At 36.5% G+C, this 13,684-nt stretch overlaps 1 protein-coding gene across 3 annotated transcripts in view; it reads right to left on the bottom strand.

Annotated features, from left to right (window-relative positions):
* The window catches only part of LOC107584297 (catenin delta-2-like), a 50,371-nt gene extending 43,341 nt beyond the window's left edge, over positions 1 to 7,030 (bottom strand). For 2 of the 3 annotated variants that reach the window (XM_016270861.1, XM_016270868.1), the window contains exons 1-3: positions 6,976 to 7,030; positions 6,533 to 6,782; positions 3,888 to 3,944 (exon numbers count right to left, since the gene is read on the bottom strand). In XM_016270861.1, coding sequence (XP_016126347.1) covers positions 3,888 to 3,944; positions 6,533 to 6,782; positions 6,976 to 6,979 — 311 coding nt within the window. In that variant the 5' untranslated portion in view covers positions 6,980 to 7,030. The remainder of the gene's footprint in view (positions 1 to 3,887; positions 3,945 to 6,532; positions 6,783 to 6,975) is intronic. The other variant, XM_016270877.1, reaches the window with a different exon arrangement.
* Between the last annotated feature and the right edge of the window lie 6,654 nt (positions 7,031 to 13,684).

The raw sequence follows: 13,684 nt of genomic DNA, 5'->3' as shown, positions 1-13,684 counted from the left end.
GCCGATGTGTTAGAGGTGGGACGTTTATTTTGACGGCGCTGAGAACGGCAGTGCCTGAACACACAGTGCTCACATTCTCCCTCTTGTTCGCTGTCGTCGTTCAGTTCTGTCTAATATGGATAAGACTATCTAATAATCAGATAGAACTGTTAAACAAAGGAATTAAAATGTATACAAAAAAGTATTATAACGATTGCTTTAATATTAATAATAGAAATGCAAACAAATACTTTCTCGTTTGCCGTCAGCATTCAGCAAATACGCATTAATATCATTTAAACAAATCTTTGAATGAGTAATGAACATTTAATTTCACAAACCTTGCAGACTTAGTCAAATCTAGTTGAGATCTTGTAAAGTGTGCATTTGTATCCTGCATGACGGTTGGTCCGTGCGAATTGAATGTGGATAGGAGGAGAGTTCTGCTTGACTGGAGACGCGCGATTGACTAACTAAACTCGTGATTTCAAATTATGCTGCGCTTTATGCATTTGCCCACTGTCATATTCATGTCATTTTCATTGTGTGCTGTATAAAATGAGTGTTACCTTGGTTTTATTTGAATAAGAAAAAAAATTATTCCCAATGCACACAAACTTCCCAGAATACTGAGTGCCCTGTTGGTTACAGTGTTTACTTCTTTTTCAATTAGATTTTTATTAAATATTTATTTGTGAAAAATGCTTTGTCTTCTAAAGTATCTAAAGTATTTATAAAGTATAAAGTTATGTTTATTTTACACAATTCTTTTTAATCCATTTTCAAATTTCTTAAATATTAATTTTAAAAATATATAAAATTTTATCGGCTTTATATCAGCCATCGGCCACCCTGCTTTCCAAGATATCGGCATCGGCTGTCAAAAAACCCATATCGGTCGACCACTAGTCCTATCCAAACAAACCATACATCAATGGAAAACTTACTTATTCAGCTTTCAGGCGATGTATAAATCTCAATTTTAAAAAATTGACCCTTATGACTGGTTTTGGTCACATTTGACAACAGTAATTGTCACTCACATGACATTGCAGTAGTTAGCAAACAACAATGATCCAACCAATTCCTAATGGACAAAATCAAGTCCCACCATTGACCCTTTTCTCGTTCAATAAGACGTCACAATAGAGAGAAAAAAAAGATGATCCGCAATTTCCTTTTTATAGTAACTTTAACAGGATTCTCCCAAGGTATTCTTCATTCTAACATCCTTAGTTATTTGATTAACATCCTTATTTGGTCATCCAGAACATTCCTGTCAACCAATCAGAGTTTAGAATTAGCTTAGAGGGCTGAACAACATTTGTATCAATATATCAAAGGTTGGGTTATATTGCTTCAGGACCAACATGTTCTACTTCAGTAAATCAATTTGTTTGGGGCAACTAACCACCAGTCAGTTTGAGATTACAGGTGACTAATTCTGACAGCTCTCACCCTACAGTAAAACAAACCTCTAACACACTGTTTTGACAGCTGTAAGAGAAACTGGGGACTCAAAGAGCTTCTAACGGCCACATAAATATGATTTGTGCAGCCAGGAGCGGTGTGCTCTAACAGGGTTTGAACGTGCGACCTGCGGTTGACCCCATCTTTAGGAAATAGTGGTCAGCAGTGTTGTGGATTCAGCACACACATGCTTGAATGGTCCTGAGAGGCGGCTTGAGCGGTCTGCAATGAGAGAGGTCAAGAAATGTCTCTGTCACATTCAGTGACCACTTCATCTCCAGCCACCCACTCAGAGCACAGATCAGAGAATCTGCACTGCACTTCTCAGCATTAGACTATATTAATGCTTCCACATACCTGAGCTTCTGACATTTTTCAACAAAACAGTCACATAAATTAGATTTCCACAAAATGGGCAAATAAATCCTCACATCTTACATTAATAGCATAATTCTGGAACCAAAGGAGTTCTGTTGAATCACAGACAAGCATATGGCTTATAGTGGTGGATATAAGTCTTGTCTGTAATATTTGGATGAATGCAGAGGATCATAAATTTTTGGTAAATTATGCTACACATATTATTAGTTATAAAACATATGTGCATCGTTTACAATGGTAACCATAGATACTGCCAACAATATATATCTATCTATCCATCTATCTATCTATCTATCCATCTATCTATCTATCTATCTATCTATCTATGTCAACTGTATCTATCTATCTATCTATCTATCTATCTATCTATCTATCTATCTAATTTTTCAACAAAACAGTCACATAAATTAGATTTCCACAAAATGGGCAAATAAATCCTCACATCTTACATTAATAGCATAATTCTGGAACCAAAGGAGTTCTGTTGAATCACAGACAAGCATATGGCTTATAGTGGTGGATATAAGTCTTGTCTGTAATATTTGGATGAATGCAGAGGATCATAAATTTTTGGTAAATTATGCTACACATATTATTAGTTATAAAACATATGTGCATCGTTTACAATGGTAACCATAGATACTGCCAACAATATATATCTATCTATCCATCTATCTATCTATCTATCCATCTATCTATCTATCTATCCATCTATCTATCTATCTATCCATCTATCTATCTATCTATCCATCTATCTATCTATCTATCCATCTATCTATCTATCTATCTATCTATCTATCTATGTCAACTGTATCTATCTATCTATCTATCTATCTATCTATCTATCTATCTATCTATCTGTCTGTCTGTCTGTCAACTGTATCTATCTATCTATCTTTGCTTACAAAGGCTGCAATGATTTGATCAAAAATACGGTAAAAACATTAACAATAGGAAATATTACAATTTAAAATAATGTTTTAAAATACCTTTTAACTACATTTTGAAATGCAATTTATTCCTGCGATGGCAAAGCTAGGCCTAAATTTTCAGTGTCACATGACTCTTCAGAAATCATTCTAAAATGCTTATTATAATCAATGATGAAAACAGTTATGCTGATCAATATTTTTGTAAAAACTGTGATACGTTTTTCAGAATTCTTTGATGAACCGAAAGCTCAAAAAAAAATAATACATTTGAAAAAGATTTAGTATTTACTTTAGTCACTTTTCATCAATTGATTCCATACTTGTTAAAGTATATATTTTCCTTCAGAAAAAAGTATTTATTTTAGAAAAAAAAAATTATGTTTATACAAAAGTTTATATATTTTTCTTTATGCCAATTCTATCTAATGACATATTTGACAGTTTTATTGACAACTATTTTGACAGTAACCGTGGTTACCATGGTAAAAGTGTAGTTTCACTTAATACACTTTAAAATGACAACCTGAACTAACCTCTGTGTTAAAATATCTATTGTTGTCAATAAAATGATTCCATTATGCAAAATGTGGAACACAACAACACAATCATGGCTGTTGCTTGCATTGATAGGAAGACGATTGTGTTAAATAAAGTATAAAAAGATAATAAGCATGCTTTAACAGAAAATGATAACAAAACAATGAATAACAACACAACAGGAGACACACACATGCACACACACACACACAATGTGATGCTTTGCAGGAATGAACAAACTCTGGTCTCTTATGAAGTATCACTCCCTAGAAAAACCAACACAGATCTGAACACCTGCTCTTCGTGTAACTATGACTAATTTCTATCATTAACATGATCAACCAAAAATGACTTTGGACTTGACCACAAATGAACCTTTCTAGGGATGAATCAAAGTCTAGTGCTCTTCTCGTAAACAGAATGGGGAAATGTTGGAAGTAAATCCATAAAAAAATAACAATCTGACATATTCTGTAAAGCATAGCTTGTCTCAACACAGTCATGCTGCCCTAGCACATGATGTTGAGTAGAGAGGAGAACAGTGCTTTTGTAGATGAGGAGTAGAAATGTAAATAAATGTTGGATTACTTTGTCATTCTTTGCTCGGCTTGATTTTGATTCCAGACAAGGAATTCAGGGTCGTACCTATCAGGAGACAGGCAGAGAGAGAGACAGGGTAGGTGTCTAGCACAAAGGGATTTGACATTAAAAATGAATGTATTTATGTTTAGCTGTCTTCTTGCTGCTACATGAACATATTACACACTTGCATTTGACTCTCATCATGCACTACAATGTTTATTTGTTGCTGTGTTGGTTTTTATTAAAGAGGGGTCTCACATAATGGAAAAGAACACCCAAATATACCACTCCAGTGTGAACTAGCAGTTGAAGTAACAGTTGATTTGTGGGTGAGATCAACTTTCACATTTCCAGTCAGTGCAAGCACTGATATATGGTAAGAAGACTTCTGCATTCTACTTTAGAAAAGCAGTACATTTCTCACGACAATTATCAGGGGTTTTCAAACGTAAGTTATCTTAGGATAGTAATTGAATGTTTCACAGAATAAATAACACAATTATGAAATTGGACATTATTACTTTTAATTCAGCTTTCTAAAGACTAATTGGAAATTCAGATTAATCTAAAAAAAAAAAATCTAAAAAAAAGCACCAAACACAATCATTAAAACTGAATTTTAATTTTAAGACGAATTGCTGAAACGTTTTTCATCAGGTTTATACATCTTGCATTAACAGTGAGTAGAAAAAATGCTGCCAACTCAACAATTGTTTTGGCTTCACAGTGACAATATAAAAACAAATTATTTAATTTTAGACATATTTCTTGTATAATAGCACTAATATTTCTATACAAATATTTCAAACAGAATAAATGGGTCCTTACATGAAAATATATAGCCACTTTATATTTTCAGAAGGAGATAATCATATTTACGGGTCCTTGATGATGTTCAAAAAGTTTGAAAACCCCTAAACTATACATTCCTTTTTCTTCAAAGGAGGTGCAAGGAGTTATAAATAATGCAGTGTTTTGTCTATATACATTACAATATTTTGCTACATATGACCTTTACGTTTAAAAATGCTGTTTTATGTATCATTTACAAGGATTTTGGTAATGAACTGTGGCCGGTATTGTTGCCAGACCCACCCTTTAATATACCAAACATTATTAGTGAACCAAAGATAAAAGACGACTTTGACATGTTCTGTAACAGTATGAAATTGTCTGTGCATATCTGTGCATTTGTTTGCAGCCAGTAAGTGCAATGCATCACACGTCATACCATCTCCACCATAGCCACTAGCAGTGAAAAGACATGGGAGAGAAAAAAGCATGAGGAGTCAACAGAAGGGATGACAAGAAAAAAAACTAAACAAAAACAAAACAAGGTCAAATCAGCAGAAAAAGCAAGCAAACAAAAAAGAGAAAGTCCTATAATACACTCACAAGAGATGATCGTCAATGGCCTCTCAGCACATCAAATTAATGTCACACGATAAAATCAAAAATATGCTTAATACCAATATAAAGACTGAGTGAAAAGGGTGGAACTGACTACCTATATAATCCATAAAATCATGCGCTATCATTCATGAAGAATGTTTACAATTGTAACAAATGTGTAATATCCTTTTGTGATTGTGTAAGTGTACACAGGCAAACTAAGGTAGTACAGGAAGTGACATCATGTGAAATCTGATTCATGATGTAGGGGAGAGTGAAGTAAGATGTGCCCTTAATCAAGCAAACTGCACATTTGTGACCAAAGATTTAGAAAGAAACCATCATGTACAGCTGCTTGTGACTGCACATAAATAGTGAGCATTTTCATTATATACAGTGGGTATGGAAAGTATTCAGACCCCCTTAAAATTTTCACTCTTTGTTATATTGCAGCCATTTGCTAAAATCATTTAAGTAAATTTTTTTCCCTCATTAATGTACACACAGCACCCCATATTGACATATATATATATATATATATATATATATATATATATATATATATATATACATAAAATATATCTTATATTGGTGAATTTGACAACATTTGTTTTTGGCAAAGAAAATGTATGTACACCACCTTTCAAAAGCTTGGAGTAAGATGTTTTATTTTAAATCAATACTTTTTTTCAGCAAGGATGCATTAAATTGATCAAAAGAGAGAGTAAAGATGTTTATACTGTAACAAAAGTTGTCTACATCAAATAAATGCTGTTCTTTTGAGTTTTCTATTCATCAAAGAATCCTGAAAAAAAATGTGTTGCAGTTTCCACAAAAATACTAAGTAGCACAACTGTTTTAAACACTGATAATAAGAAATATTTCTGCTGAAAATAACAAAAATGTTATTTTAAATTTAAATAATGTTTCAAAATATCTGAGCATTTCTCAGATTTCTTTAAAAACCATAAAAACAGTACTGACCCTCAAACTTTTGAACGGTACCGTATCTATGGGTTAAAGTGCATCAGATGCTTCGAGGTACATTGTGTCAGCTTAAAAATGCTAAATAAAATTAAACAGTGGCACAGCTCACCCCCTCTCCCCTACAGTGTCTTAATTAAACAACCTGTGTGCGTGTGAAGCTCTATTTGATTTGTTAATCACACAGCATGTTAGTTAGGCTCTAATCCTCACTAACAGGGTGAAATCACCATATGCAGTTCCTTCAAGATGCATTAGACAGTGGTAGAACTCACCTGGGGTCCTTCTGGATGCTGTCCACAGAGGGCGACCTGACCAGCGTTGCCTCCGGGGGCAGAGCAGGTCCCGATTTGCTGTAGGGTGAGTCTGTGGAGGGGCAGAACTGTAGTGTACGGTAGGGGTTGGCATAGTCGGCGGTTGAGGCACCAGGGCCAGTGGCATAGCCGGCACGGGGGAATGTTCCTGTGGCGTTCTGGCTTCCTGTGCGCTGCAAGGGTATGGAGTCAACACCAGGAGAGGAAGGGGCTACAACAGGAGAGTAGGGACAGAGCAGAAGGTTCAGGACCTGGTCACAAAAGCGGTTCTTTGGATCTTTGGGTGCAGCAAAGGGTGAAAAACATTACATGTTGACCAGGTATTTCAGTCATAAGAGAGAAGGAGGACAGGAGGAGCAAAACAGAACAGAAATCATGTTAAACCATCAAAATAACAAACTGACCCATAATGATAGCTCTTCAGTAGGTGCTTTTTTAGCTTGTCTGAGTGTGAATGCAAAACAGTTTTTTTCTCTCTGGCCTGCTTTTGTTCAGATTTGAATAGCTACCCAGAAACCACCACTGAGGGCTGTTCACCCTGACGGCAAAGTTTTCCAGCTGACTGGAGCTCAGAGCCGTGCTGGAAACATTCCCGCTTTAAAGTCAACACGAACATTTACTTCAAGCCTGGTGTGCACGTTTTTATTTTTTATTATTCCAAATACACTTTTTTTAAAATGCTCATTTATTCTTTTATTTTTTATGCCATGTCAGCACAGGATAGTTTAAAACACAACGCCAAGCAATAAATAAACTCTTACAGCATACAAATTGGTATAAAATACTTTAATATGACAGAAATTGTGAAACTTTTCCTGATGGGACCTTTATAAAAATGTCAAGTAAACTTTTTTTTACATGACTGTCACAATTGCACCAAGGAAGGCGATGAAGACGAAGATAATCCACAAAAATGTCTTTAATAATAAGCCACACGAATACATGAAAGATAATAACTCCGGGTAACATAAACACATGTGACTCTAAACAATAACCGACAGTAAACTAAACAGAATGAAAACTCTAAATAGGGCAGCTGACGAGGGGCAAATAGGTGATGGGAGTTAACTAATAATGACTAACGAGCAAATGAACTAAAGATCTTAAACCGAACAGGAACAAAACCATATAAGGAAAAACAGGAACAGGCAGATGTAACAGGAAAAGACAACACTAAAGTTCATAACCCTAACAGACGCCACCTTTCCCTACTCATTTTCAATGTTTCCCTTTCAAGCATCTGACTCCATTTTGGTATGTAACACCCAATTTTCACAATCCAATCAATTCTGGATCCATACACTATCCCATATCATAATCAATATCTGGTTTGACCCGGAAATACATTAGATTATGGAAGCACAATGAGTTGTGAATAGCATCTGATGTTGACTTTCAATAAAAGCCAGGTGGAAAGTTTGGATGCAAAGGTTTAAGGGATAGTTCACCCAAAATGTCAAATCCTGTCATCATTTACTCACCCTCATGTCTTTCTAAACCTGTATGACTTTCTTTCTTCTTGTGGAACCTAAAAGAAGATATGCTTGGGTCCAAAACAACATTGGATGCCACTAACCTTTTGCATGAACAAAAAAACCCCACTGCGACACTTTTCAAAATAAAAAGAAAGAAAGCCATACAGGTTTGGAATGACATGAGTTTGAGTAAACCAGTAACTGATTTTTGACTGGACTGTCCTTTTAATACATGCTTTTTATGTAAGTAAAAGCAGAAACCCTGAAAAGCACATCCATTAGCCTGCAAACATGTAAGTGTAAAGAGGCCTGTGCTTTTATATAGATTACACTGTTTTTTAGGCAAGACATTTTTTAAAAGGCATCTAGACATGCCATAACGCACCATAAATTAGTTGTAATGATATATTCTATTCAGCGCAAAACAAAATGTGAAACCTTAAAAGCAAAAACTTGATACTATCTGATAAAGTGAAAGTGATGATGTCTAGCATCTCACTGCTATTAATTGGGCACAATCAATAATTATGTCCCCACTGGATGCAACAAATGCCTCGTTTGTAATGGGTTTTATTGGTTTTGTCTCGTCTAGTGATGTCCGGATCGCGAACGATTCGTTCTATTTAACCGGATCTTCTTAGTGAACCGGTCGAACTAGTTCACCAAATCGAACTGAACCGTTTGAAACGGTTCGCGTCTCTAGTACGCACTAATCCACAAATTACTTAAATTATTCGGTTTATAAACGTGCCTGACACTCCCTCTGACGCGAAATAAACCAATATCCAGAGTTATTCTCTGGATATGACTCCTAACAGTACATTGACTGAACTGCTAAAAGAGAACCGATGATGGGATGTGCCCGAACAGAGCAGCTGGACTGAGTCTCGTCCTGCTGGGAGACGCCATTTCCGTCACACGCTTGAGGTATTCAGCCAATCACAATGCACTGGATAGCTGGCCAATCAGAGCACACCCCGCTTTTTTAGAATGATGAGCTTTGTGAAAATCTACGCGTTTCAGAAAGGCTGGGCATAGAGGAGAAACAATAATGTACATTACATGGAAAATAATGTGTTTTTTGAACCTTAAACCGCATAAACACATTTCATTACACCAAATACTCAAAATAATGTTATTTTTAGCAACGTTATATGACCCCTTTAAATTGGACAGTATTAACGTGATTCACTTTGAAACTAAAAAATTAAATACTGTTGGGGATAAACAACTGAAGCAGCTTTACCCACCAACTGAAGCAGTTTGAGAAACTATAGAAACTGGCTATATAACGGCATTTCGTTTGATTGGCTGAGACATTCAATAGGATGAAAGTGTAAGTGAAATAAGTAAAACTGCTTCAGAAATACAGAGAATGTTATATTATATTAAACATTCTAAACACTTCAAAGGAGGCCATAAGCATATGAGTATATCCACTTTGTTAAAAGACTGAAAGAAAATCAAAAACTTCACTGAGCAAGTGGGTCAAACCAATTCTTCAACAAGTCTTTTACATACAAAAAAATTATATTTCAAATATTTGCTGTTCTTTCAATTCAGCAAAGAATCCTGAAAAAAATAAGTATCGCATTTTCTACAAAAGTATTCAACACTGATAATTAGGGATGTAACGATTCATTCAACTCACGATTCGATTCACGATTTTGATTTCACGATTCGATTTGATTCACTTTTTTTTTTTTACAAAATGAGATTTAAGACAAATAAATAAATAAATTAAATGTGTCCTTTTATTATTGCTTAGACGAAATACTGTACGTTTCTTTGTGAAATTGAAACATAACACTATAATAATATACTAATATAGCAATTGCTCTTTTGTTGATTTTGATTGCTTCTATTGTCCTCATTTGTTAGTCGCCTTGGATAAAAGTGTTTGCTAAATAACTAAATTTAAATTTAATGTAAATGTAAATAACAAAACTAAATTGAAAATTTAAAACAAGCCCCAAATCAAATAAATAAGTAACACAAATAAAATAAATCTCTTCATATAAACAAACTAAGGCTTTGTCTGTGCTCTTTCCATTTTAAATTAGAGGCAACCACTGCATTTTAATCATGATGCAAACAAAGATGCTGCATACATGCAACATGAGCAGTTTTTAATCTAAATTAGATTGTATAATTTCTAAATTTGAAGCAAAAACAGAAAGATTTGACTTCAGTTTTGTGAAACTATGCATAAAAATATCTCCATGAAACAGAAACAGCAGAACTGAATGAGACGCAGCTTCACTCTCTGCCAGCAGGTGGCGCTTAAAGCGTTTCCTTGGTTTCTGCTGTAAACAAAGCAGCGCTGCACTTATGAACTTTAATATGCAGGGCTTTTTTCTGCCTGTGCGACTAAATTTTGTGTGTGGTCGCAAGCACTGTCACAGTTAGTTTTACCTTTCTTTTTGTTTTTATTTGAAAAACTTATCTTTGCTGTTTACCTTATGCTATGGAGGCTCTCTTTTATTTATTTATCTGATTCCTCAGTGTTTGCTAAACGTTCTGTAATTTATTAGTCGGTATATAATACAGCATGTGGTGTGTGCCATGCCTCATCTTATTCGTTTGTGTTAATAAACGTTTTGTAAGCTAGTTTGTCATTGTATCTTACTGATTTATTGTTGTTGTGTTTTTTGATTAAGAATAACAATGAATTGATCTTTTGTTTCAGTCTTAAAAAATGAAAGGTGTGTAGATGTAACAAGATAACTATATTTCCATATAACTATAAACTATGATAAAAGTTCATCAGCATGCATTGATTAATCCCATGTTGTAGCGCAATAAATAAATAAATAAATACAATTTTGCAACCAAATCATGTGCTCGTGTGACCAACTGAGAAAGTTAGTCGCAAAAGAGCAACCAGTGGGAAGAATGAGTCTGGAGCCCTGTGATCCAACAAATATTAAATCACAGGACTTATTTGACTCTGCTTAAGGTCTCTCTGAACCTCAATGAAATATAAACAAATGTTGTTTCTTCTAATTATGGTAGCGCGAAAAATAAATAAATAAATATATATATATATATATATATATATATATATATATATATATATATATTGCGACCAAATCATGTGCTCGTGCTACCAGCTGAGAAAGTTAGTTGCAAAAGAGCGACCAGTAGCCTGATATGCATTATACAGAGACAAGAGACCATCGAAAATACCATCGAAAGACAGTAAGTTCCCCTCAGACATGCATTCATATAAACTCCTACCCCTAACTGAATCGCGATTTGTTTAGCATCTCAACCGATTTGAATCGTCACATATTTAAATCGATTTTCAACCGGCTCGCGGTTAATCGTTACATCCCTACTGATTAATAAGAAATGTTTTAATGCATTAAAAAAAACTTACTGCCCCCAAACTTTTGAATAATAGTAGTGTACACTATGAGCATGCACATGTTTAACAGTAAACATTTAAGAGTAAACAGTGTTTAATTAAATTAACCAGAAAAATATTTATTAATATATGAATCATCAAAATAATTGTTATCCCTATTTTAAAGTAATAATTTATGCTTTAATAGATTAACAAAGCAAAATCCAAATTTCTGTACCCCTGGAACGTGAAGTAATTCCTTCATGGGAATCACTGCTATATAGCACCAGATATCACCTGCAGGCACAGAGACAAGTTTGCATGCAGTTTAATCTCTGACAGCCTGCAAAGTCGACCATGACGGTGTGTGGTTTTTGTAATGTTAACCAAAGCTTATTGCCGCACTGTCAGGGCATGTTTCTCCTCTTCTGAGGATGTCTGACAGCACCTAAAGATGTTGCATCTTTTAAAGAGGTGCCAGTTTGAAATGGCCTGACAGAGCAATAATGTTTGTTTACAAAAGATCTACATGCCACAACATGCTGTAAGATGAATTACAATTAGGAAACACCTTATTTTAGTGATATTCACTTGCTACATCTACATTTTCATCTCTGATTCTCTTTCAATCAAAAATTGGCTGCAAATATGAAGATTAAAAGAAAACCAATAAAGGTTTGCAAAAGATTTCCCACACACACAGACATACAGTAGAGTCTTCGTGATAGTGTGACTTCAAAACCACTGAAGATGATAACTGGGTCATTTCAGATGGGTCATTTCAGATGACCCAGTATTATCAGAAACTGCCCAACTGCGGTTATTGAAAATGGCTGGAGTTTACTACTATAACCACTTTAGCCACTATCAGATTCAAAAAGAGGCACATTTACAGTAAGAGCTGAAAGTTTCATAAATCCATAATCAGACTTCTGGTCCTTCTCCAGTCTCAAACTAAGCATTTGAGACATCTTAAGATGCCATTTGCTGCCATACAAAGTGGTTGTGCGGTGGACAATCTATGTCCAGGTGGCTGGTCACTTATCTGTTTGGGGAGAGGGGTTTTATCTCCACACTCTATGACCTGCATTTTAGATCAGAGCCGATAAATATTTCAGCTGAATTCTATTTATAACTCACAACGAGTAAATAAATACAAAATATATTTTATCTGTCTTGCACGATAGTTCATTAAAAACCATTAAGGCTCCATGTATCCATGTACCCTGATTTATTTAGCGGTTTTCTCAATATTTAATGTTCTAGATCATGCTTTAATTTGAGTTCCCTTTCAGTCGGTCACTCTCGACGTCACGTTGGAGGACCGACGAATTGGGATCTCGCTTAGAGGGACCAATCTACTTCGAGTGTAAACTAAACGAGCCAATGCACATTGGCATGCGATTATTGCATCCAGCTGCTGCTGATCACAGTGTGAGTATAAGTAGGCAGCAGATGCAGCGCATATTCAGTTTTTCGCTTCGGCGCCGAGCGATCACATCGTTCTGCTCCTGACTACTCTACTGAGAGAAGAAGACTGAACGAGTTCAGCGCGCTCTTGGAGAGCTCTTCGTATTGGCGGACGGCGCTTCAGCGGTGGTGGTTTCCCGTGTCGAGTGGGTTGCACATAGGAGAACCGTGCCTTCCCTCCCGGGTCTGTAGGTACTCGACTGGCCAGCGATGCCTATACGACCTGTGGAGAAGCTGCCTCCGCCTTACACGCTACAGCGTGATTGCAAGTGCACCAGGCCAAGGCACTGAGGGACTTGCATGAGGGTGGTCACGACCCGGAAGTTCGCAGAGAACTCCGCACCGCGGCGGACCTCGCGCTACGAGCGTCGAAGGTTACGGCGTGGTCTCTGGGTCGTGCGATGTCCACTATGGTGGTCCAGGAGCGCCATTTCTGGCTGTGATTGGTGACACGCGCGAGACGGCAAGACACGATTCTTGAACGCCCCCGTGTCCCAGGCCGGCCTTTTCGGCGACACGGTGGAGAACTTGCCCAGCTGTTCTCCGCTGACCAAAGCAGACTGAGGCCATCAGGTACATCCTGCCCCGGCGTGCAGCTGCTGCCGTCGACGAGGACGGCCCCCCTGCCACCGCCAAAACAAGAGCAGCGCTCCTGCGGCCTCCAGCAGTGGACCGCGGTTGTGCAACCTTGGGGAAGTCGTGGCCTAATGGTTAGAGAGTCAGGACTCGTAACCCAAAGGTTGCGGGTTCGAGTCTCGTACTGGCAGGGATTGTAGATGGGGGGAGTGAATGTACAGCGCTCTCTCCACCTTCAATACC

The sequence above is a fragment of the Sinocyclocheilus grahami genome, unplaced genomic scaffold (genome assembly GCF_001515645.1).
Source record: "Sinocyclocheilus grahami isolate Dianchi unplaced genomic scaffold, SAMN03320097.WGS_v1.1 scaffold5.1, whole genome shotgun sequence".
NCBI classification, from domain to species: domain Eukaryota; kingdom Metazoa; phylum Chordata; class Actinopteri; order Cypriniformes; family Cyprinidae; genus Sinocyclocheilus; species Sinocyclocheilus grahami.
Note: the sequence above shows the minus strand (reverse complement) of the source record. Positions and strands in the feature narration are given on the sequence as shown.